The 26,683-nt window shown below is 30.4% G+C and overlaps 2 protein-coding genes across 11 annotated transcripts in view; one reads left to right on the top strand and one right to left on the bottom strand.

Moving 5' to 3' along the window:
• The window catches only part of LOC126865054 (protein spaetzle 4-like), a 38,822-nt gene extending 28,118 nt beyond the window's left edge, over positions 1-10,704 (top strand). For all 3 annotated transcript variants that reach the window (XM_050617125.1, XM_050617133.1, XM_050617130.1), the window contains exon 6: positions 625-10,704. In XM_050617125.1, the coding sequence (XP_050473082.1) occupies positions 625-865 (241 nt within the window). In that variant the 3' untranslated portion in view covers positions 866-10,704. The remainder of the gene's footprint in view (positions 1-624) is intronic.
• LOC126865052 (disks large homolog 5-like) lies at positions 8,477-24,340 on the bottom strand. Of its 8 annotated transcripts, none has more exons than XM_050617120.1 (14): positions 24,140-24,338; positions 23,386-23,491; positions 22,746-22,763; positions 22,208-22,355; positions 21,733-22,081; positions 21,217-21,636; positions 19,780-20,868; positions 19,096-19,702; positions 17,755-18,861; positions 16,566-17,589; positions 16,232-16,473; positions 15,881-16,110; positions 15,485-15,704; positions 8,477-15,396 (listed from the first exon to the last, which is right to left on the bottom strand). In XM_050617120.1, exons 2-14 carry the CDS (start codon positions 23,426-23,428, stop codon positions 15,290-15,292), a joined length of 5,604 nt encoding a protein of 1,867 aa, XP_050473077.1. In that variant the 5' UTR covers positions 23,429-23,491; positions 24,140-24,338; the 3' UTR covers positions 8,477-15,289. The 8 variants fall into 8 exon arrangements, with proteins under 8 accessions (XP_050473077.1, XP_050473078.1, XP_050473073.1 ...); XM_050617121.1 differs by having other exon boundaries at positions 19,138-19,702; positions 24,140-24,337; XM_050617116.1 differs by having other exon boundaries at positions 17,755-19,702; positions 23,386-23,626; positions 24,140-24,340.
• Positions 24,341-26,683: the final 2,343 nt, after the last annotated feature.

Here is a 26,683-nt window from a genome sequence, read left to right as displayed (position 1 = left end):
TTTTAAACAGGTTTTCTAAAAATGTCATGAAAAATAAGTAATTATGGAATTGTGGATATTTATGCAAATTCATATTTTTATAAAAACATATAAAGAAATAGAACTTAAACAGTTTGGTTTATCTATCAACTATTACAATAGATAAGTGTAAAACTTTGTATATTTTATATATTTTTACGTATTATGTGCATTTTTAAATTTCCCATAAATGCATAAGAATCCGTGGTCTAGTAATTATAATATATATTTCCATCTGTTAGTTTATTATCATATCGTGTCGCTTTGAAAAAGAACTGTTTTGAAATCAAAGCTGTCCAATTTATTTATATTGATATGCATTTCATTCCTTTAAGTGGATCAATACACTTATACATGTATTTCAACAAATATTTTTCAGTTTTTCAGTTTTAATTAGTTCTTAAAACACTTGTAAAAGAAGACAGTAAACGTTATTATTCCTTCATATATTTTTTTCAAAATGCCGATAAAATAAACTCCATAGATCTCTTACAAAAACCTTGAAGAAAATGCTTCAAATAAGATATGTACCGCTTTAAGATTCTCATGTTCAGTAGCTTATTGGGATTATATGGGATTATTGACTATCATTTTGTTTGTTTAAAGACACGAAAACAAGCAGATGTACTGTCGAGATGGATGCAGATGCGAACAACAATACAGACTTCATCGGTTGTTAGCTTACGATCCGAACAACGAATGTCGTGGTATCTTCAGCGATTGGTTTAAGTTCCCCAGTTGCTGTGTTTGTCGCTGCTACGACTTACCTCTTGAATTTCGCGTAACATCGCGTTCGCCTCGCACGCAGAAACAACGAATTAAGGTACGACCGCCGCAAACTCGTTAGATATATTCAAAGAAACAAATTTTGTTTCGTCGATGTAATCCATTCTCGGTGTAATACGAAAATACAGCCTGTCACTCTCTTTGATACATGTCAAAGAGAATGTAGCAAATTTTACTTCTTCTAATTATAATATTGTTATATATAAAGGAATTATCAAAATTTATTTGCTAAAAAAAAGTAAAATGTATGACGTCACAAATCTTAAAAGACCTTGACAACAAAAAAGATAATTACTTTCTAAGTCACTTGTTCCGAATGCTTCGTTATTTTATTACATCGTAAAAGGGTTAAAGCAATTTAAGTAAAAACGGCGGCCTATTAAATATTAGGAAAGAACTTTTCACTATTTCCATCACTAGTTTAATATGAATATTGAACATTTTGTAAATAATTCCATTATCAAATTTCATACCTTATTTTGATGAAGGATTTCAACACATAGGATGATGCTGGGACGCATAGAATGATAGGATGACATAATTTGTTAATGCGATTAAGAGGGAGATAATCTTTCATGCAGAAAGAAATAAAGTTTTAATAAAAAGATGAGTAACTGCAGCTACAACGAATATTAATATGAAAATATTACTCCTTGACTCCAAAAAACTTTGTTATAGAAGTACTGGGCTTTCTAGTCGATTATATCATAAAAATTTTTGCAGTACGAAGGGTTAAATTAAATTACGTCGAATCGTATGTGTATCAAGTAAATTTTCAAAATATTTTTTCGTAAAAACGAAACAGTACAAAACAGTACATATGTTCTCTTTGCATGAAGAATTTCGTTCTTTTTCGTCTTAGTATGATTTACACTGTTATTGTTATTTCATGTAACAAGAAACATACTACCGTAAAATTTGAAAGAATATGCATTAATGTGTGTGGTTTGAAAATTTACGAAAATTTAATGGCTCCAGGCTAGTCAAGAAATTTAGTCTTCGTTATTGTTATTTATCACAAGGAAGAAATTTTCTCCCATACAATTCATTTGCCATAGCCATTTAATGTTACGTTACTTGAAATATATGTAGTTTAATGTAAGTATAAACGATTGAAATGAAAAAGTATAATCCACGAAAAAAACATTATCAACACAATGTAGACTATCATTTCTTTTAATTGTTTTACAATAAAACTCAATTGTCGTAAATACCAATTGACACGATTGATAGATGTATTACATTATGTTTCTATAGATATTTACACGTAAAAGTCACTAAAACTCGCTTAAGCAACGATAACTTATAAGAAGATACGATATATATACAATGAAACGTCTGAAGGTGAAAAAAATATTTGTCTTGGTATTATACACTTGAAACTAAATTTTCTTTTAAACGTCTTAAGAAAATACAATATTTATATTAGGTTTCTATTAAATTGGTAATATTATGTTTTTAAAGATTCTTCTTATACGCGACACGAAAGTTCAATTGTATTTATATTTCTTACAATAACATGTATATACAACTTGGAAAGAAATTAGTAGATTCTTTCTATCAACGTTTTACTGAACATTATTCTTCAGAAGTAACGAAAAAAATACCTTTAAAGGTTTTGCAAGATATGCATGTATTATTATTATTAATCAATATTTAGAAACTATATATCTATTACTTGTTACCATTAATTTTATCATTACTTAATCATTTTAAAAAGTACTTTCAGATCGAACACGAATATTTAAGAAAAATTTCTTTACCGATGATTTATAAAACACCTCTTTCCATATCTTATTTTATAAAATATACATACAACAATGATTACTATCATAAGTAAGAATCAAAATTTATGTTAATGTTTCATCATTTATAGATTGTAATGTGATCTTAAAATTCTTGTAATGTTTCGAAAACTTTGAAAATTAATGTAATGCTACTGAAAACTGTCGGCCATCTAAAATACTATGTTAAAATGCATAAATTTTCAAAACATTTTTACGTAAGTGAAGTAACAAATAACGTGGATTAAAACACACATATGTTGTTCAAATTAAATTCATATTGCCATAGTTAAACAACGCTCTAAACGCTAATATGTAACATCCTGGTTAAAATATCAAAATTATTTATGGTAAAAATAATTAAAGAATAACAAGTGAAATACAAATTAGCATAACACGAATAATACATTGATAAGTATTATAATACTTTATGTTTCAATATTACAAAAAGTGGACGAAATCAGATTATCATTAATTGAAATGTTTTATTATTCTATGAATTAGTTTTTCATTCAGTTGATTCTGTAGCAATTCTTTTATTAAAATTGTATATGTTCAGTATAATGTTTTTTCTTCATAGTATCGTTTATAGCATTTTCGTCCCAATGAGAAAAGATAATTACATAAAAGCACTTCGAGATACAAGCAAATACACATAAACACATTTATCTAATATGTATACATAGTATCGTATTTAATTAATTTATTCGTTATTATAATTGTATCGGTTTTAATGCCTATATTATAGCAACTTTAAGGCTTGTTTAAGATGTTTGTTAGATAATTTGTTGCAAGATACTATAAAAAGATAAGGCTCGTGAATAAAGCTATATAAGCCATGTTTTCGTTGCGTTTGTCGTTAATTAATTTCGAGTACTAGATATTACATACCTGATCTTAGATTATATACATTCGTAACATGTAGCAGACAATGGTAATGGAGCTTTGAAATGCAAAAGTTTTGTAATACTAAATCATATAACATTGTTACCCGTAATTGTTAACATCCAGTTAAGAATGTAACTATTTATTTAGCAAGTAATTACATGTTTTATGCCAAAAGATTAATGTAAAAAGCTTTTCATTCGTTGATTTTGTAACCATCGTAAGAAATCTGGGTCGACCTGATTATATATGTATCGATGTTAATTTACAATAAAAAATAAATACATTATAGTATGAGCAATTTAATTCAGCATACAATTACAATTTCTTGTATAAGTAACAATCGAAAATTAGAATTTTCCCAATGGAGTAAAAGGAAACTAAGACTAACGATAACAGTAGTTTCTAAAATTTGCATGAAAGAAGTTATTAACAAAAGGATAATTTTTATTTAAATGAAAGAAAGTGATCACTAAATCTTAAAGAAACTCTTAAAAAGTTAAATGATTAAAAAATATTAGTTTTTAAATGTTCTGATTACGAATAACCATTATAAATGATCAAATATTTTTGGTTACTAGCAACCATTATCGATGAAAGACTTCTGCTTGATTATCAATAATCATTATCGATGACGAAATTTGTTTTGGTTCTGTACTTCCTCTGTCGTTTTGATCCCCAATCATCATTATCGATGGTGGAATTCTTTTTTTGTTACTGATAACCGTTATCGATGAAAGTATTTTCTAACTTACCTTCAGCCACTGTCAGTTTTTATTGATATTAATGATAAGCAGTACCTACCTACTCTTTTGTATACGTATAAGGTCCTTACGTAATTTCACACAAAAGCTTTGAAATATTTTGATTATAATGTTATAGATAATAAGAAAATTTCAAATAGAATAAAATTTTGTTAAATTTCATATACATGTATATAAATATATGTATATGTAAAATAGTAATTGAAATAGTTCATAAAATACAAAGCAATACCTTGTGAATCAGAAGACACTTCTGTAGAAGTTCAAACAATAGTTCTCAGAGCATTAATATTATGATCGATTTGTATAATATCATTAAATTTTATTATATGTCACATCACTGTTCTGAAATTGTTTTTAATTACATTGAAGTTTCTTTGTATTATAACTCGTAGAAATAGTTTCTACACAAATGATTATAATTGACAATATTTACTGATAATTTGATTTATACTATAATTAGGCTTTTAGATTTATTCGTTCACATAATTTGTTTACGATACACAAACTAAATCGAACAGTTTGGCTACACTTTTAGCTGGTTCAGAAACTTCACTTGTTAAAAATAAAACTGTTACGTTCGATGTAATTTTCATGCTCTATAAAAGAAGGATCATAAGTCTACTACTACACTATAGTAGTTCAGACTACTATCATGAGTAGTTCAGAAATTATTACAAGTTTACATTCTATTTACATTCTGTAAACTTATTATCTTAAATTAACAACCTTATTTTATTTTATAGTATTCTTATCACAATCAATAATATCGATTATATGACCTACTGAGAACCTCAAGACCTCGAGTTTAAAAAACATTGCTGTTCAACACAATATTTACATGCACGAATAAAAATAACATCACGTATCATACTAATTGCTTCAGAAAAGTGCTACAAAAGACAGATACAATTATAATAATAAATTAATTAATCAAACACAATACTATACGTATATACCTATAAGATAAACATTCTTCTCGTAAAACAAATTACTAACAAATGAAAAGAATAAAAATATTTCAATGCGACTAAATAAGATAAATTACAAATTATATCTTGCAAAATAAAATTACACCGGTTTTTTTAAATAATTTAAAATTAAAAATTCTGAATTTTTTTATTACGACAATATTTGAGCACTAAAAATTCGAATCATAAAATTGCAATAGGTTTTTTTAACAAAATTTTAACATTTATTGGGTTATATATTCCTTACGTTTTAAACAGTTTGGTATATCACAAATTATTTTATGTAAATAACGAATGTTAATTTTTTGTCATTCTTTTGCCAAACAATTTTTTAATTCCTCTTTAGTGTTTATTACGCTTACGTATTTATCTAAACTATAAAGCTTACCAGTAAAAATTGAACATAAGTTTGAATATTTTTATAATCGATCGCATGTTATAGGTCGGAAGAGAATTTTGAATATTGGCAGAAAAGCTATTCAAAATTATTTCCATACGAAACAAGAATCATCCATAAAAATTTCTTCAAGAAGAAATAAAAATTTGATTTCTCTAGAGATAAAGCAGAAAAAATAAAATATTAAAGATAAGTACCCCAAAAAAGCAAACTTCCAATGAAACGTGATATCAGTGACGTACGGGTGTTATATAAAACATATGTATATAACGTACATGCGTTAATAATAATGATATATGTAAAACAATCACTCTCTATTAATTTCTTACTTGAATAAAAGAGAATTGATGAAAGAAGCTTTCGTTACAATCGACTTTATTTCCTTGCTCTCCTACATAAGACAACCTGTACGTTTTACAAGAAAGAAGGCTTACAAAGAATAACGAACGTCGATACGTTAATATTTATTATAGGGGCGTTCGTGTGTTGCTGGAACAGTCTCACAGCAATACCGATACATCCCTTATATTATACATATTAATCAGAGTGTCACATATACATATATATTATAATATTACAAAGATCGCCGACGGTCCGTGTATCGTCGCGTTGCAAATATATGTATGTACATATCATATAACGCATATATATATACACACACATATATTCAATATATGTATTTATATGTATATAAAGGAGATGCTTATATAAATAGAAGTATACGTATTTATAAATTACGGGCTATAACATTTGGTATCAAAACCATTGCAAAAGAAACGAAGGAAATTGAATGATACAATACAGTTTTTTATATATTGTTATCGTAACCAAGGAATCCTACAGTGATCGATAAATTAGTCGCATGAAAAACAAAGAAAACATGTTCCATGTTCATTATTCTGCTAGTAATTATAAATAGATTACGAATTACATAGTAGATTGTTTAAGAATTTTCTTTCTCAATATACTGTAGTCTTGTGTTTATTGTTAATCTTGATACTTTGTTGTCGTTTAAAAGAGAACAATTCAAATTACGATGTCTATTATTATTACCGTATGCAAGCCTATAAGAAAACTTTCTGTCGTTATTCATGAATTCATATCTTTAAGATCAAATTGGAGCTCGTTTTGTTTTCTCATTGAGTTTCTGCAAAACTCGAATTCTATTAAGTAGTGTTTAATTGTATCTTTTTTTCAAATTTCTTAATCGTTTAGATTTCCAAAGGCCTACGAATCCATATTGTATATTCGAAATCTTTTAATAAAATTTAATTTATTATAATTCGGTTTCATACACTGTACGAAACTTCACCACACAAATTGTTCTGATCTTAAGGAATTGACAGTTTTATTCATACCATGTGATTTTTATTGTAACTTTTATCGTATTTGATAATTGCGATATTTCTTTTTTCGTTATTAGGTACAATCAGATAATACTAACTGGCATCAATATGGTACTTAGTTGTTACGGTTAATAAAAGATTTTAAAAATAATTTTCACTAACCATGAAAGTAATGTTGCAGTTATAATCGTATACATTAGCATACAAATGTGATGAAAAATCGTGAAGGTTTGGTAAAAAATATTTTCAGGGCAGTCAACGCGTGGCAGGAATAGACACAGGAAGACTTATTTTCTTTCAAGGGAACGGTGTAAAATTGGACATTTGAAGCATGTACTTAGTAGTTGTATCAGCTATAAATATTGAGCTGCAGCTTGAATTTTAAATAAAATTCAAGCAAAACTCGCGCTGTAAATCGGATTCTTTTCAACACGTAAAATCAATGTATCATCTATTTGTGAAATTGGTATAAGATGATCTGACAACATATCGGATGTGTTGCCAGATGATAACGTAAACGTATAAAATCTCCGAAAATGTTGAATTGTTTCCTCATTACAGAATCACACTTTTTATAAGATTATGTTACGTTTTCGTATTGTACGTAATATGTGATGCCAACAATTTTTCAAGAAATTTAAAGTTGACTATAAGAAATAGAGAAATAAAATTAATCACGTTCCATTCTTATGTATAATATTCACTTCGTATTCGAACGAATAATTAGCTCCAATAACAACGAACAACCGTTCCAATAAATATTGCATAAAAATCTTGCGATTTACTGTCATAGAACGTTTTGATATTCGGAAAATTTGTCGAACCATGTACTAAGTTCTATCACTAATTTCGTCTCTCGGTACATTAAATACGATCGGCTACCGTCTGAGCATATACACCAATTCGTATAAAAAATATTTGCATCTTAGTATAATCGCAAATTTCATGCTGCTTATACGTGTCGATATATATTGATCACAGATTCTGAAATATCCTATCCGTTCGATCCTGATAAAAAAAAAAAAAAAAAAAAAAAAGAGAAAAAGAGAGAAAAAAGATGCTACAATCGCATAATTGTATTACACTGTTAGTTATCAAGCGCGATAAAAATATTATATTAATAATTGTGCACGCATTCACTGTTAAAGCTTACGCATACAAAGCACATTGGTGGGAAAGATCGAATGACGAATACTTGAAGGATTTATACAAATGTACATTACGTTGTATTAGTTTATCAGTAGTGTAAGTATTGGACGTCTTGATTACAACCTTCGTGATTAGAATTAAAATGCGAGAAATATTTTGAGTGATTGATAAATACTCTCAATAAAATATCTCTTCCTCCTTTCATTTAGTTTGTTAACCATTCTCCATCTATACGATATAAGTATGAGTAAATAATATAAAATTCAATAGAAATATAAAATGTAAAAATATATAAAATCTTTGTATTTTACGTGCAATAAACAAAACGATTCAAACATGCTGGATAATTACTGAGATAACAAGAAAACACGTACTCTGAAAATAAACAGACAAGTTTATTGCTGACTATGTAAGAATTTAACTATAAATAATAAATAGTTGAAGATGTAATAACTTAATAAGGGCACTTGTCGTGCGGAGTTTCGTGTGAGTAAATAAGATTTCGGTATTTTCTTTATGGAAGCATATGGAAAACTGCGTTACCAATCAAAATTAAAATGATCCTTAAAGCTCACTTAAAGTAATACGAAAACTTTCTCTTTATACAATCCATGATACATTACGCACAAATATGCTACATATGTATATACAATAGATTTATAAAACATAATATTATATCACTATAATATTACTAAATAATATTATTTAACATTATTTCAATAATATTGTATTAATATAATATTATTTAACAAAAAATCATTTACAATCAAATCTCTTGAGTTTCTTCTTAACTCAAACATCCGTTTATGAACAATAAGTTTTTACAAGACGATTTTCCCACCACGATGCAAGTTATTTATCTATCTTTTCTCCATAACACGTTTCATACGTATATTTTTATTGCATTGCAAATATTTAACCTTCTCTATGCATTAGCAGTATAAAGAAACAAAAGTTAAATAAATATTTGGCAGTGAATGCGTTTATAAACAAACGATACAACCATATATTCCGATTTTTGCTTGTAAATGGAGACTTCAACAACCTATGAAGCACAACGTTTTCTTCTTTTAGTTATTCAAATTGGTAAATTGATAAATGTCTCATAATTCTATCACCGACAAAATAGACACAAATTTGATGATTGATTATTTTATAAATCAGTCTAGGTTTATCTGCACTTAGTAACTATGTATACAATTCCATTTCAATAATGCACTCTGTGTGTGTAAAAACGTAGAAATGTGATTATCAAAAAACTAGAAACGTCATTCTGTAATCTAACTTTTATAAAATTTGATTTAGTCTGAATTTCTTGCATCCTGATATTATGTAGTCATTCATTTTGTAATCGATTAACGCATTTCTTTTTAACAGCCATAAGTAGTACATTTTAAGAGTCAGTACTGTTTGTTTAGTTTTTCTTAACTCTCTGATCGCTGAACATTTCACTGTTTTCCTCTTGAAAAGTCATTTCTTCAAAAACGTTTTCAAACAATGGAAAAGATCAAAAATTTATACCGTGAAAAATATAATAATATAATCTATAAGTATTTCAAAATTTACAAAAACTTTATCTGTACACAATCAAAGAGTTAAATATAAAAATTAAGTGTTATTATCGATAAATACTCTTCACTGAAAAATACTCAAATCTAATTTATCTACGCTCGCAACATTGTTACATTTGTATTTATACATATTATACGTTTCCTTAGTCAAAAGAAGAATAAATTTTACTACTGATGAGGTAATACTCTGATTCAAAGACGGTTCTACCGATGAGGAGAGACGAATAAGACACTTCGCATGCCCAATTAACAAACTTTTCTGTTGTTCATCAATGAATTCTCTTTAGATTCTCTTCGAATTTACCGAAATCGTAATAATCTTCATTATCTCAATAAGAATCAAAATACATACGTATGTTAACAAAAGATGTGTATACACATACAGATATAAAAATTTCAAACCATCCAATATCATAGTTCCAGGATATGCACAAGTGCTTACGATCGCATTGACTGATAAGAGAATATTCTTAATATATGTGTATAAAAACTAATGTAAGAAATGTGTAAGAATAAACAGCACCAAGTTGATATTATTACATTATACATTCGCGAGCTCTATTCGCTAATTTTTCAATAAGTATAAGAATTTTATTGTTCCAAAAAATATGCTGATTAAGAGGAAAGGCTACAGACAAATTAAGTGTATTTGATTAGACAATAAATTTAAATCCATTAAAAATTTTGATATTTGTTTTGATAGCTATAATCACTTTTGTTACAAGATAAAAGACTCGTAGAATACTTGAAAAATATACAGATATGATAGAAGTTTAATTAGAATCGTTAATATAGTAGACTCATATGTTCTCATAAATTACAAATTTAAGATAAGTAATTTGTTTTTTGATATTCATCAAATTTATATAACTATATTGATTGGGTGATAACGATTTACAATTGTGGAAATTTGGAAGACAAAAGCAAACAATGACAATACTTCCTATTATAGTAAGTCGTTTCTCTATATTTCAGCATTTCGCGTTTCAAAAGTAACATTTTTAATTGAATCTGAGTTAAAATTGAAATTTAATTGAAATTGAATTTTTTAATTAAAAAAAAAATATAATTAGTTTTTCATTTTTAGGAACTTTTATATAACACAACATCTAAATTTGTTAACTTCGAGTTTAATAGAAAATATTTGAAACAAAATAAAATCAGAGAAACGAAAGAAATAAAACATAAAGTCAAACGTGCTTTTAGTTAAGTTTAGAATAAACTCTTTTCAGTGATGATGCGCAGTGTAATTGTTACGTACATCGTTATTGGTTAAACAAATAGTGCGATACAAATAGAATAGGAAACCTATGGGGAAATAGCGAATATAATATCGGACACAATGATATTAAGACGATAAAATTTCAGCTGGAGCATACAAGTTATACTGCGAGGAGAAATTCGTTATAGAAAATAGAATACTATTGAAGACTAGTCGCGATTGTCGTTTGAACAAATCGCTATTAGAATCATAAATCATCGATCTATATCGCGCATTTTTCAAACCCAATCGTCAGGCTTTGCTTCTTGTCTAAGTAATATATCACCATAAACGCTTCAATGATTGCCAGTAATTAATGCTTCTATTATCGTACATTTAATTGTTTGTTAGTGCACCACTCAGCACGTGTGTCAATTACGTCTCAAATATTTTTAGAAACATTTCGAGTGAATAATACTTGCAAACATATTTGATTTATTTCCTTCATTAGACAAATTCAATTACGATCTTAAAAATACATTAAACAACAAATGAATAAATGAATAGTAACAATAAATAATAACAAATGAATAAAAGTTCAATGATCATTAGAAATAAGTAATTTGTAATCTGAGATAAATAAAAAGATATAATTGCATTATACTTTCATTTTAGTCCGTTAAAAAGTAATAAATTTAAATTTTTCATGAAAAACATACTTTTATAAGTTTTATCCTTATACATTTTTAGATAATATATGGAGAATATCTGGAATTTTTCATTCAAATTCAATCCACTCGAAATTCTATCGAAAAAAGTGTACATCATACATCCTTCGTTTATTAAGGATGTATTTGCGCGCACTAGTGCTATGTATGTGGGTATTGAATGGTTCAGAATCACGTGCTTATGAAAAATAGTAAAAGTGCTTAGTTAAATATATATAACATTTATGTATATGTAAGTATTGCCCAAAATATGTATGTATATTTGTAATAGTAATGTAGAAGGATTGTGAAATTGATATGTTATCAAAGCTGTAATGTTATATGTATCACAGTGCTGTGATTGAGAATAATCATAATACAAAATTAATCTTTTCTCCCTCCTCCTTCGATACTGTTTTCTTTTTTTCTCTCTCTTTTTGTTATTTTTGGCATTTCACTTCGCCCTCGACCTATCTTAATTTTTCCTCTTGCACCGCACAGAAATTATGTTTAATTTAAATATCGATAGTTTCTGTTTTTTTAAATAGGATAGTTGTAGATGTATCAAGCTATGGGAGAAAACAAACCTTTTAACTCTCCACAAACGAATCTTGCCCGTTATACAAGATTCTTATGTAAGGTGAGAGTTTTATTGTTTCGTTCCATTTAAAAGATTATTCAATACGGCACAATTGCAATAATTAACAAAATTTATGAAGTTACGGTTTACTCTTCAGTTACATTATACCTAATTTTAATTAAAAAATATATTACTCAAGGCGCGACTTATGATTTGGATATTTTTTTAGAGTTAATATCCATTGTAGTTTTATTTTTAATATAAATTAAATAACGACGCGTGCTGTTTTCATAATATACTGAGTCTTATGTTATATTTTGCACTACATTTGTCGTAGATACTATATATATATTAAAAAAAATATCTATACATTAATATTTTGCTATTTTCTTTTTAGAATTAAGTATCTCAATCGTGCTTTCGTCAATTCAATAGTGAAAAGAAAATTACTGCCATTCTTACAAAAAGTAAACAGATTTGTTGTATTTTTCAATTCGAACAATGCCAAAATAAATTAGGAAAAATAAAATCGTTATAAAAAAAAATATAATGTATTACTCTCATAAGTATTGTACGTTTGTAATATCAGCATATAAAATATAAATAAAATTGTCGATTTAAATAATTTACTTCACCCCACACATGTATAACGTTCAAGATTCATATGTGTGTACAAATATATGCAATATATAAACGTACACACACATATATTATCATATCCTCTCTACTTATTAAAAGAATAAGAATTAAATATTCTTTCCCGAAAATATTTTGTTATATTAGTTCGCTAGTAAATTCCTAATTTTAACGCCTAGATTGTCCACGATAGCCTTTTAAAGAGTATTTACCTTGGGTGCGAAATACAATAATTCCTTGTTATTATAAGCTGCCAAGTGTGTACGGCACTTTTTATAATTCATAATTTTTTCCCTTTTTCTTTCTTTTTGAGCCTTTTTTATTACGAAATTCGTACCGATGATTTCGCAACGTATCAAAAAGTATATATCTACACTTCCGCATTAAGCATATCGACGCTAACGATACGAATAAATTTAATTGTAATCCTTATGAATTAGCATAATATTCTTTTAATTTTTGGTCTCACTTTGATAACTTACGCCTAAATATTGTCTTTGTTAGAAAACTAAATTTCTGTTTTACAAAAAGCAATGTTTAACTTCATTTGTTTGTCTTCCACTCTTACTGGATTCTTTCTGTACGTACAAATTGTTATTAAACTTGATATTCGATATTCATCGATATCATTAAAGAACGTAAGCCTCTTTTGAAATTAGAAAGGCTTCATTTCGAACAAAAAAAAAAGATTATGTATTTAAGTATCGAAGCATCGTTACTAGACTTTTACGATAGCTATTTCTTTTAGCTATTTCATTTAATGTACTCTTAATTTTTTCTGATAATATGTATATACGAAACTTGTATCTACATCCAGATATTGAAAACAATATAAAAAATCCCGCTATATTTATCAAAATGTTTAAGAAGAAAGCAAGAAATGGGGCAATTTAAATATAATTTTTAAGATAATAACAGTAAAAATTATTTAAAAAATGTATGTCGTCCTTATATTTAAAAATGCAATAAGAAATATGTATTGAATTCTGAATGTAGATACATAATGATACGTACTCGCATTTTAAATGTGTTCAAAAATATGACTGCACCTTACAAAGCGTCTTAAACTCGATTTAAAAACATTACAGTATAAATTCGTAAAATAATTCGAACTACAGAAGTAAAAAAGCAGTAACATACTCCATCATACGTTTCGTTACGAGCGCTTTATATTGAGTTTCTCTGTGTTGCGGATATCTACTGCTTATTATCATTTCAGATATTTACAAATTTAAAAAATGGCAAAAACAATCCATTTTTTGTCAATTCCGTATTCAATTTCTTTACATTTTTTAATTCCTCGACCTACAACATTAAAATTTTAACCCCTCAAACCAATTGCTACGCAACAAATGGATTATAAACAGTTTTATGAAACAATGACTAAAGTATCACTTAAATTTAAACATACAATTAAAGGATTCATCTAAACTAAAAATTAATAAACATATAATCCATAAGTTTCATAAGTAAATTATATACAAATAAGTAACCTCCTTTAATTTATAACGTCCTCTGTACAATAATACTAATCACGCAAAATTATTCTGTACAACGAAGTGATCTGAGGGGTTAATAACATCAGCCAAGAACTGAATGGCTGAGACTTATTCACTAACTAATGAACTTTACATTTATCCACCAAATGTTTTATGGGCCACAATACGATGAATATTTTTACTTGCTACATTAATTCATTTATGGTCTCACGCCAATTGCAATAGATAATTTTCACATTGTTGCATATCTTATTGGGAAATTATGATCGATCGAGGTTCGAAGCAGCAAGCAAAGTTTTCAACTTTTATGAAGCATGAAGAATAATTCTTGCACATGTCTGTTGATTTAAGGGAAATTAAATGTTGAAACTATACTATGCTGATTTTTTTCCATAAAAGTGAAATATTGAAATGTAATACATCAATAGTGTCATTTTCATGAGGAAAGTAAAAATCAGGAAAATTAAAGTTGAAAATATAAGATAGAATTCGTATAAAACGTACTGTTTGTTTCTCTTCTTTTTTAATATGAATGTTGACTGCATGATATGTTTAAATATTAAGAGTTTTATATGAAGTCTTGTTTATCTCGTAATATTTTATAGGAAATGTCAGTGTTGTTTAAATAGCATCAAATATTTGCTGAAATAGTGAAATACTTATTAAAATACTTATGACAAAGCTTATTAAAATAAATTGTATAATTTGTATCAGACTTCAAAGTAAAAAATAAATGAAAAAAGGAAGAAAGATAAAAAAAAATATTAAAAACTTTGCATAATCGCATTACAATAAGGAAATAAATAAAAATAATTAAAAAGATCGTAGTAATGGAACCATGAAAAGAAAAATTGAAATTCCTGCATACTGTCGTGACAAATAAGAGACCATAAATAAAAAAAATTGTAACAATTTTACAATCGTACGACGTAAGGGCCCCCTGGTGGAATTTAGATTGATTTCCACTGTGGTTTGTGGGGACCCCCCCTTAAATGTCAGGGAGGTCCTCTAGGAACCCACAGCGCTTTGCTTTGTTCTTCATCTACTGCAGCTTTTACTTGAGTACATATGTACGCGACATTTACTCCAGCTGGAATTACAGCTGAAATGCGTGAAAGTCGTATCAACAACAATGCAACAAATTCACAGTAAGACATAAAATTGCATTTTTATTTTATAGATATTCTTACCAGAAATATAATGTTTATACTCAGCTTCCAATTTTAATGCTTGTTCATACATCTCCTTGGCCGCTTTCGCACTAACTTTATCGCTTGGGTATCTGGAATCTTTGACTTCCTTTATTTGTTTGGTACTTTTAAATTTAATCAACAAAACTATAGGATAGATCTGATGTCGATGAAGTCGCTCGATCGACGCAATTGATACATCCAATATGCAATGAGTATTCTATAAATAAATATGTATCAACAAAGTTTTAATAAAAGGTAAAAAAGAAATAAAAATAAATTCGCAGAATTATATAAATTTTAAATGATCTACTTTTAGGTGTTTAACCTAGTGTTTATACGCTTACTATAAATAACGTTATCAATATTGTATAGGCATTGGATAAAAAAAGATACCTTCTCACAGATGTCCTTGACAGCTTGTACTGTGGTACACTCGAAATAGCTTCCTTTTTTTCTATAGTCCACATAAAGCGAATCGCGCAAACCTTGTTCGAGCGTCGCTTGAGAACAGTGCATAGCTTCTGCGAGACACCTAGTGAACTCTCCTGGAAATTCTTGTAATAGTTTTGTCACTACACACTCGCTTAACGGTCCAATGATCAACACAGGTCTTAAAGCTGGATCTGCATAAAAATAAAAGTATAAAAACGAATTTAATATTTCGATAGGATAAATTGAATAATGGTTAATGATAAGTAATAATAACTGCGTATTAAATAAATATTTGATGTAACAAATATTTACAATCCAATCTTTCAACACGTTGATAACTTGCTGGAAGAGTTTCTTCATTTAGTGTTCCACTATCACTATACCAACCCAAATTTACTCCCGTAAGATGTGATAATTCTTTACTATCCCTACTAGAAGAACGTTGATGTTTCTTTCGACGAAAAAAGCTTCTTCTTGCGCTTGTGCTACCTCTTCTAGTAGTATCTGTTTCTAAATCGCCTAATGAACGTCGTAAAAGCAGTTCTTCTTCGACCCTAACGATATTATGGATACATATGAGATATAATAGAAATATAAAACATAATCTTAAAAGAGATTCATTCAATATTTGATTTACCCAACATACTTGAATTTGCTCGGAATTATACCACAGGTTTGTCTTCTTCCAGCTTGATCAACTATCCAAGCTCTCCAATGACCCGGAGTACCATTAAACATTGTATTATCGACGTATAAAATATCATCTTTACTAAACCTAAGTTGTAGGCTATCTCCAACTTCGCCTACTCGATCGAACATTGCCTTCACATAAAAACTGTCTCCAGGTTTATCCTTTACTTCGTTATACCTTTCAGGTACATATTGAGCAATCAGCGTTACTTTATCTGCTGGTCTAGCCAATTCTAAAGCAGCTTGTTCTGCAGTTGCTTGTCTGAGATCAACACCATTATATTCCAGAATACGGTCACCGGGACGTAATCCTGCATCTTCCGCGAGGCAACCTGGTTGTACCGAGTGTACGAATATTCCGACACCATTACCACCAACAAGGGAAATACCTAAATTCGAACATTTCCTTGTTTCGATAAAAAGATACCTCGGTTCACTTGGTGGTGGGCTTTTACGATTTTGTTCTTCTTGTGTCGGACTTCTTACAGTTGCATTTTGTCGTTGCAACGTGGTCGCTGCATTAAGCTGTGCGCGTGTAAGAGTATTAGCAGTACCACGTAATGTATCAAGAGTTGCGGAATTACGCATATTATCTAACGTAGCTGAACTACGAAGTTCCGGCTTTCTGATATTAATATCCAAAGATGCTGATGCTCTAATTTCTCGTTCTCTCTGTTGCGTACTTGGTACTTCCAATGAAGCAGAGTTTCTGATATCTCTTTCTCGAATTGTACGAGGTGGTTCTAAAGTATTTGAAGTTTCGCGCATAATAGTCAAGGTATTGGAAGTATCGCGTATTGTACTTAAACTAGTAGAAGCGTCACGTTCAGGTTCTGAGCTCTCCAATGATTCAATAGTTGTTTTTCTAGGAGCTTCAGGGCTATTACATGGAGTGGGTGATCCACTACGACTACCTCCTTCAGCACCACCAGCTTCTGATGAACTCGAAGAAGCAGAGCCTTCTTCTAACTCATTGTATTCTAGCAAAAAGAAGTGACATATAAGGGTGATGTTATATCAAAATAAGAACCATGCAATAATGATAAATAATGATCACGTTTAATAAGAAAGGTGCAAGAAGATTTGTATAAAGTGCAGCTTGTGATAGGGATATTCTACTTTTTCTAACAAAACACTGTACTCACTGTCTGGACTGTACTGCACCAGCATCGTAATGGAATTACCGCACTGACGTAACACATTGGCAGCAAGTTGATAAGTAGCACTCCTCATATTGATACCACAGACTTCAAGCAACTGGTCACCGATTTGAAGACCGACTTGAGATGCTAAGCTGTGCTCGCTAACGGTGGAAACGAATACACCGCCGCTCTCTAAGCAAGAAATCTGGATACCTAAAGGTTCGACTGACTTGTCTATGTGAACTCTGCGAAGTTCTCCAGGTGCTGGCCTAGGTTGAGAGTAGCAATAGTCCGGCATGCTGGACCGTTTATTGCCACTACTTCCTCTGACAGTTCCACCAGAGCTATTTCCGCTACCGCTACCAGGACTAAGTACTTCCACGTGGAATGTTGGCATCGGACTGCCTCTTTCTGAAGTTCTTTCTATACTGCCCGTAGATAATTTACCCACGCTGCTTTTTGAAGTCACACTAGGATTTGATGGTATTCGAAAACGTTGATTTTCCTTTTTTCTTGGAAAAGTTCCACCTTCGTAGCCATGTGTGTACGCTGGTACGTCGTATGTAGTGCCAATCGGTGGAGCGCGAGATTTGTGGTAATGCAAATCTACAGAGGGTGTGTGCAAATGCCCGAATCCTGTTTGCGGTCCGGGGCTATATGAAGGTTCGAAACAATAAGATCGTGCATCGGGTAGTCCTATTGACTCCCCGGACTGTGCAGACGGCAAAGACGGCGGGGAAGGGTATCTCGAAGGTAAAGAATTTTGTTGATGGGGATGCGGATGCGAATGCGTATAGGGAGGAAATGAAAAATTACCAGTCAACTGCTGTCTCGTGCCGCTAGTCGACGAAGTTGATGATCCAGCCCCGGAATAAAGTTGAGATTGCACTCTATTATGCTGTAGTGTGTCTACTTGACTCTCGTTGCTAGGAGTATACTTTTGTGTTCTTTTCTTCGAGAAATATTCTACATCTTTTCCCGTATTTCCAGACTTCACGGAAAAATCGATGCTAGTTTCAGATGGTGTCAGCGTAGAACTGAGTCTATTTTCCGTGTTCTCGAATTCGGTTGCTGGTTTCTTATCTATCGGGATATCTTTGAACTGCACCACTGGAGTAAAGGATTTCTGACTAAATAACGGTCCAGTTTTAAGGAAATTTGGTAATGGTTTTTCTACAGGTTTATAAACCGTATGCCGATTGTTCATATTGGAAAAATTGGTTAAGGGTATAGGATTAGAAATACGATTATAATTATAACTTTCATACTTTGGTGGTTGATTAAGGAGTACACTTAAGGGCAACCTTTCTTTTGTCTTACGTGGATGTAAAATAGTACCAGTACCATTTTGAATCAGAGGTCCACCTCTGGCTTTCGGCCACGTACCTCCATTTTTCTCAACCTTTTCGGTTCCGCGTCGCTTACTTCGTTTCAGTACTCCATTATTCGCTTTCTTGTGGTAGCTCTCTATTACTGAATCTAATTCCGCTATTGCATCTTGCTCTTGCTCAAAAGTATTTGGACTCGAGTTGCGGTGTCGTTTCTTCTTCTCCTCCCGATCTTTGCTATGTTTACGTCCTCGTACTATATCAATCTTCTCTCGTATATTGTCCCAAGCATTGCTAATTCCACTTGGTTTTTCACCACTAACGGATTTTGAAACTTTGTAAACACTTCTATCACCAAAGTTCGAAGCAACGTGTCTTCTTTCATAATCGTCCGATGGAATCTTTAACAATATTCTTTCTTGTTCTGTTTGAGAACAACTATTCACCATTTTTTGTTTCTCAGTACCAAAGCTACCATCAATGGTCATAGTTTCAGAACTAGTTGCCGAAGGCAATGGTATTCCTTTCAGGGTCGTAATAGTTAACACATCCGTACTTGTATCATTCAAAGTTGCCATCGCTTCGTGGCTGGAATTAATGCCTTCCATTGGTTTACTATTAATCTATAGAAAAAAGAACTATATTAATATTCAAGATGAATAAATAAATAAAATCAATACAAAATATGTATAAGACATACATTTAAAACTCTATCTCCAACAGCGAGGTTGCCATCTTTAGCAGATAAACTACCCGGTGAAATCTTCGAAATATATACTCCAAGCTCCAAAGAAATACCATGAGGAACTGAACCAACAGGCAATTGCGTTGTCCTTAATGACCTTCTAGTTAAACGCCGTCTTCTTATCGTTAATGTAGCTGATCCCACCGAACAGGTACGTAAAGTTTCCATAATTACACGCGTAAAAACAGATGTACAATCTACATTGTTTACTCGCATAATGCAGTCATTCACTCTTAATTTACCATCAACAGCACTTCCTGATGTTACTTGAGCAACATAAATTCCTGTATCGTTTGGATAATATGGATTATCACGACCTCCGACTAATGTCAATCCCAAATCACGATCAGAATCTAAGCAAACTCGACTAAGATCCAAGTGAATAGTAAGAATTTCCCAGTCACTAACATCAGTATCGATCGCCGAATCATGTGCATGCGCTAAGCTTTGTGCAAATTGACTTGCTCTTAACGCATGATCACCAGATTCTATCTTTTCTTTGAGATCCTTTAATTCTTTCGATGCTTCGTTCCGTTGCTTTTTAATATCATCAGAATCACGTAAAGCACCCGCTAGTTCCGAAACAGCACGATCACGCTCTTTTCTTAATCTATCGCAGAGAGTTCTAATACTTTCCCTTTCTAAAACTATTTTATCCCTTTCACTGAAAGCCCAATCTCTTCTTCGTTTTGATACTTCTGCTTCTTGGAGGGCTTCCTCAAGTTCTGCTTGCAATTTATCGACAGATTTCCGAAGTTTATCCAATTCCAAGTTAGCTTGATCCAAGTTATCCATACGTTCCTTATCTCGTTTAGTGTAATCTGTAGTGTTATTTTCTCTTTCAGCTTCTTTGTTCGAATTATCTCGTTCACGATTATATGAGTGTAATTCCATACGATTTTTATAGTCCCTGTTTGAGCCTTCAGAATAATCACCAAACTTTTGGCGTAATTCGTTACATTGTTTTAAAGCATCGTCTCGATCTTGCAAAGCGGATGAAATTTCTCTTCTTAAAGTTTCAATTTGATAGGATAAAGCTTTTTTCTAAAAATAAAGAAAACAGATATTAAAATACAGAACATTAATTTAAAAATAGTACACGTAGTAGCAAGTAATGTGCAGTGTATAAATAACTAAAACCAATACAAAATCTATGAGAAGAAAGTAATAATGAGCCGATTATTGTACTTAGTAATTTCTAATTATATTATACTGATATTGATATCATGTTTTATAGCACATTTAAATGGTTAAGTAATAAATAAAGATATATATATACATATTATTATTATTATTATTATTATTCTTAAATTTAATAAAAATAAATTTATCATTGAGTTATTTACATGAACAAATTAATTGTTTTTTAATGACTAATTTAAGAAAATTTACCTCTTCCATAAATTGTTTATTCTGATTCTCTAAATGTGTGATTTTTGTATATGCTTGTGTAAGATCATCACCAAGTTTTTCCATTTCTTTATGCACTGTATCGCGCTCGCCCATAATTAAACTGTATTCTTGTAATGCAGCATTTCTTTCTTCTGTTAATCGTTTCATATCCTTACTAGCTTTCATGCGTAGTACCATTGCATGATTAATTTCCTTCACTGCTTCTTCGTGTTGTTGCTGTACTTTGGCTAAGGCTTCACGATATTCATTTCTTTCCCTTAATGCAATATCCCACTGTCTAATGGCAGCAGTACACTGTTGTTTTAAACCATTACGCTCACGAACTGCGCTATTACGTTCTTGAACAATTTCATCATATTGTTTTTTTAACCTGGCAGCCTCTTCTTGAGATAATTCCAACTATATTGAACCGAATATATAAAATTTGCATTACAAATAAATTTTAATATGTGCATATATGTTTCAACATTTTGTAAATTAATATTCTGTACATACCTTATTAACGGCCGATGAATGCGATGATATTAAATCATCGTACCGTTTCCTAAGGGCATCGTACTCGTCTTTAACGGCTTCATATTTTCGAAGCGCAGATAGATAGTGCTGATTCATAGTGTCACTATTACTAGCATCAGAAACGAGAACTTCTTGATTTTGACACCTTAATTCAGACACTTCCTTTTGCAACGCTTGGACTTCCCGATCTAGGCGTTGCTTGTCATTTACTAAATCTCCATATTTGCCCCGCAGTGCGGAACTTTCTTGTGACGTTGCCTCTAATTGATTCATGACTGCTATATGCTGTCCCCTGTAGTATTCCAATTCCTTCATAGTATGTTCACACCTGCATTTTAAAGTACTTCATTAAATAAATGTATAATTATTTAAATTATATTTGCTTTGTACAAAACATCAAACACAATATCACAAACAATTAAGCAATACCACATTAAACAAAACCAAGACAAACCGTCTTATAGTATCGGAGTGCTTATGCCTAAGTAGCTGAAGCTGATGCATGGCTTGATCACATTGAGCTTGCAAACCATCATAATCACTACGACATTCAGGCCCACCAACAGGACTGCCAACACTGCCATAGCCTCCACTATCTCTTTCTGCATGCCATACACCCAAGTTATATCCAATAATGCAAATTGCAAAACAATAGATACAATGCAATTAAATATAATTTGTGTATTTCTACATATAAAAGTAATATCAGTGCAACAAAGTGTGCATTAAATTGAAAATAGCTTATATTAAATGCTTTTGTGTCAAAATTTATTGTATATAAGGATATAATTTTAATTTGCTTCACATAAAGGTATAATTTGGATTAAACACACATCTTAACAGAATACATAGAAAGATAGTAATATAACTTGAATACTACAGTAAATGAATAATTTGCTCATTTTAGATAAATTCTCTTGATACAAAATAATTTGTTACACAACACAATTTGATTGACATTAATTTGTACTTTCTTCACATATTAATCTTACCCATATTGAGTGCTCCATCTGCAAAAAAACAATGAATAAAAATGTAAGTAATTGTAAGTATAATATATGATCCACTATAAATATAAAAGTGAAATGACTATATTTATACAAGTATACACTATGTTGTTACAATTGGTAGAACAATATAATCAGCGGTCTAGCTAGCTTTCACCAGGAAAGAAACTCTATGTCACGCATGTAAGCATCATGATTCACTGTTTTTTGCAAGGTGAAATTATAAATACTCTTTAAGTATCACACACCTACAACTACAATGCTCCATTTATTCAAGAAGTATAAAACTATGTATTTAAATTATACATTACATTATTTGTCCAAAATAAAATTTGATACTACTTTCTGGCAATGAATTTTTGTAAAATGATATAAATATATCAAATATTATATTATATGAATGTTTACATAAGACTGCCTTTTTTCCATATTTAGATATGGATAGAATATTGTTGCTTCCATTATTGTTTCTTTTGCTGTAGAGTTTAAAATTAAAATAAAACATTTTTCAATAGCATTGAAATTATCAGATCAAACTTTCCATTTAAATCTGTACCTATAAGAGTGGACAACTAATACAAACATATATTAACATGTAACATAGAAAACTAAAAACTATACTTACCACTACTTCCAGCACTATCCAAGGAAGATGCACCAGAAGCCATACTCTTGATTCATCGAGGATCTACCACAAATATTTCTCTAGCAAGGTACGTGCTAGGTATTGCCTGGAAAGTATCCATGCGCTGTACTTCACGGAAGAGTGAACCCTTTGTGAATTACTAAGAAGTAGCCTTCGGGATGACATTATGGCTATGGTCTAAACGGTGCATGGCTCTCATCAGAGGGATGCAACAGTGCACCTGGCACACATACACACAGAGTAGCTCTTACTCCAATACAGACACGTGCCTGGTAATATCGAGACTTTTCATGCATCACTTTTTTCCGCGCGGTTACTGATACGGGAGAAACAACGGGTAGACGTATGTTTTCTGAATGGACGTAATAAATTAATCTACGTTTTGCTGATGTGTCTCAATCTTTTGAGACCGCGTCGTATCCGTTTCTTTTTTTCCTGTCAACTGCGAGGTTATTGATTCTCGTACGCAAGCGAGTCCAGACAAGTATCGATCACCGGCTAGCTCATATCTAACAAACTGAAAACTTGTTATCACTGTAGAAAAAAAAGGAGCCAACAAGCCTTTCAGCAGTAATCTCGATCGCGCACCTCTTCAGATAATCCATTAAGCCGCTCGACAACACTAAAATCGACACAATTTTCACTGATTTCGACTGTTCAGATCGCTACAAACTGCGCACCGTTCATCCCAAAGCGACTAATGTCCTGATATTAACGATAATTGATCGCTCACCTGCTACACCAACGAACCTGACAATTAGCCATTTTCATTCCGCCACTACAGTCTGTTTCGCATTGTCGATAATAAACATACTTTGTGGACGAGCTTGTTACTTGTGGCGCTAGTATCCACATGAAATCAGTCGATTATGTCGTTTAAAAAGGCTCATTCTAGAGTACTCATTCTATTAATGCATTCCTAAATAATTTTATTCAAGACATGCAATATGTTGTAGTGTTTTATTCATTGTATTCACGAAATGATTAATTCATTTATATAAAATATCACTTTTATTATACCACTATTGTTGTTGTTAAAACTAAGTTATCTTAGGAGAGAAAATTTTTATTTTCATGTATTCACTTATAATTAGAAGCAAAATAAATATCTATGTATTATTTTGAGATTTTGAAAATATAACTAATTAAAAAAAATTTTTTAGCAAAATTAATATGAAATTAATTAATTAATACGAATTTCAGATGTTATATATTTAAAGCAATACATATATGATAATATTTACTCCGATATCAATAAAATGGAATTTTTAAAATATGTATGTATATACATACGTACATACATAGTTACTGTATAACACCATATTAACCATCGATCACCTCATTTTCTTCTGTAGCACATTCTCAGCCGAAAGAAAGAATTGCAACGTCGATTATTGTATGCAGAAAAGCATCAGTGACAAAAAGGAGATACAAAAGCTACTGAGATTTTAAAAAAATACAACCTGTCTTCAAAAACTATAAATATTGTCTCTATAGATTAAGTGGTTGATACGACTTGAAATAAATAAATGACAGAAAATTAATTAAAAAACCGTATAAAAATAACTTTCTGATTATTTAAATATGTTTTATCATAACAAAAATATCAAAAACGATTGCAAAATTTTAATTAAATTTATCGGCAAAAATTATATTTATCGGTTTTATATTCTACTAAAATATTTTATCTATTTTTATATGATAACGATAACTGATAGAAAATCAGTAATAGATATATTTAATCCTATATTAAGAAGTATTTTATATACATGTAATAATTACAAACAATTGGTTTAAATTATTTTATTTATTGGCGAACATCATTACCACTGATTTTCAAGTTGACAGTTGTGCATAGAAAAGAAAAAAATATTATGCGAATACTTACACCAGTCATAAGAAATATATACTTTCGTGTCATAGTGTCAGAGAATAATAGTATTCGCAGTTTTGTTAGATAGATTTGGGCGATTAATATTAAATACAAAATATATATTTATAGCAGTAATATTTTATCTCTCTCTCGTTCGCACTCACACTCTCTCTCGTAATATAATAACACATATCTCTTTGTAATATAGATAATCTTTCTTTGATTTTGCAAGGCCAGCATAGAAATCACACTAGAGAATGGTAAACACAGTTTTTTTCCTAAATTTTAGACAAAGAGACGCTCTCATCAGATGACCCATTATTTAAACGCATTTCACGTTATGTACATACATTTGTAAAAGTAATCTCGATTAATTCCGAGCTCTTCATACGTAAATATCAAATTTAATACGCAGTAATAAAAGTTTTTGAGTACCTGCACTGATCTTTAACAGTGAAATACATTCTATTAAAATCGCTTTTATGTCCTGCAGCTTCAGATTTATTTATCGTATGTATATGCGTATGTATGTGCGTGCTTTCTTCAAATTATTGAATGTTTATGGTTTATAAAGAGATATTCTAAGATTCAAAATAATTGTAATGCACAGTTTCTGATATTTGAAATGTTTTGAATATTTTGTTCTATAAATTTCACAAAACCAAATATTCGGCTGACCTACTTCACGCTCATTCTAAAAGAACTTTGTAAAAATACATTGATCGTAAACCGTATAAAATATACCATGTGTGCTCATCTTTACGACAGTTAAAAATAGTACTACTGGAAAGTGTTCGCAGCGATTGCTATTTCTTGTGTATCTTTTTGGAAGCTTCATTTTCTTGAAGATCTCAGCCGGCATTACAAAGATCATCATTTCAAGTAAATTCGAACGTAAATCATCATAAAATGTTTGGAGACGTAGTTTGCTCTTTATAGTGACGATTCGTCGATGAGAAATCTTCATTTATATACCACGGTTCTCTTACATATGGGATAGAGATTTTCGTGGATAGAAGTTTTCCGAGATAAACAATGCAAGTAATTGAAAAAATCGTATCGTACCGCGTAAATTGCAAACCAGAAATTTAGTTTAAAATGGAAAAATGTTATACACTCCAAAACGACATTATACAGGCAGTGATAATCGTAATATGTCTGCAAAGTATTTGTAAAGACATACAAAGATTCATTGAAATTCAGAAGAAAACTTGTACTTGTAGAAAAAACGTTTGCTTGAGGAAAGTATATGCTATTTTTATACGCAGGTTTTAGAGGCAAATATCGTATGAAAAGGAATGTAGAAAACTAAGAGAAGTAGATTTTACTATGATAAACTTTGGTATTATATATGAGTGAACTTTCATGTCCCTCTGTCCTTTCTTTCACAACACCCTCGATCTT

This window comes from Bombus huntii, chromosome 4 (assembly GCF_024542735.1).
Source record: "Bombus huntii isolate Logan2020A chromosome 4, iyBomHunt1.1, whole genome shotgun sequence".
In the NCBI taxonomy this organism is placed as follows: domain Eukaryota; kingdom Metazoa; phylum Arthropoda; class Insecta; order Hymenoptera; family Apidae; genus Bombus; species Bombus huntii.
The sequence above is the reverse complement of the archived record's forward strand: the minus strand, read 5'-3'. Positions and strand labels throughout refer to the sequence as shown.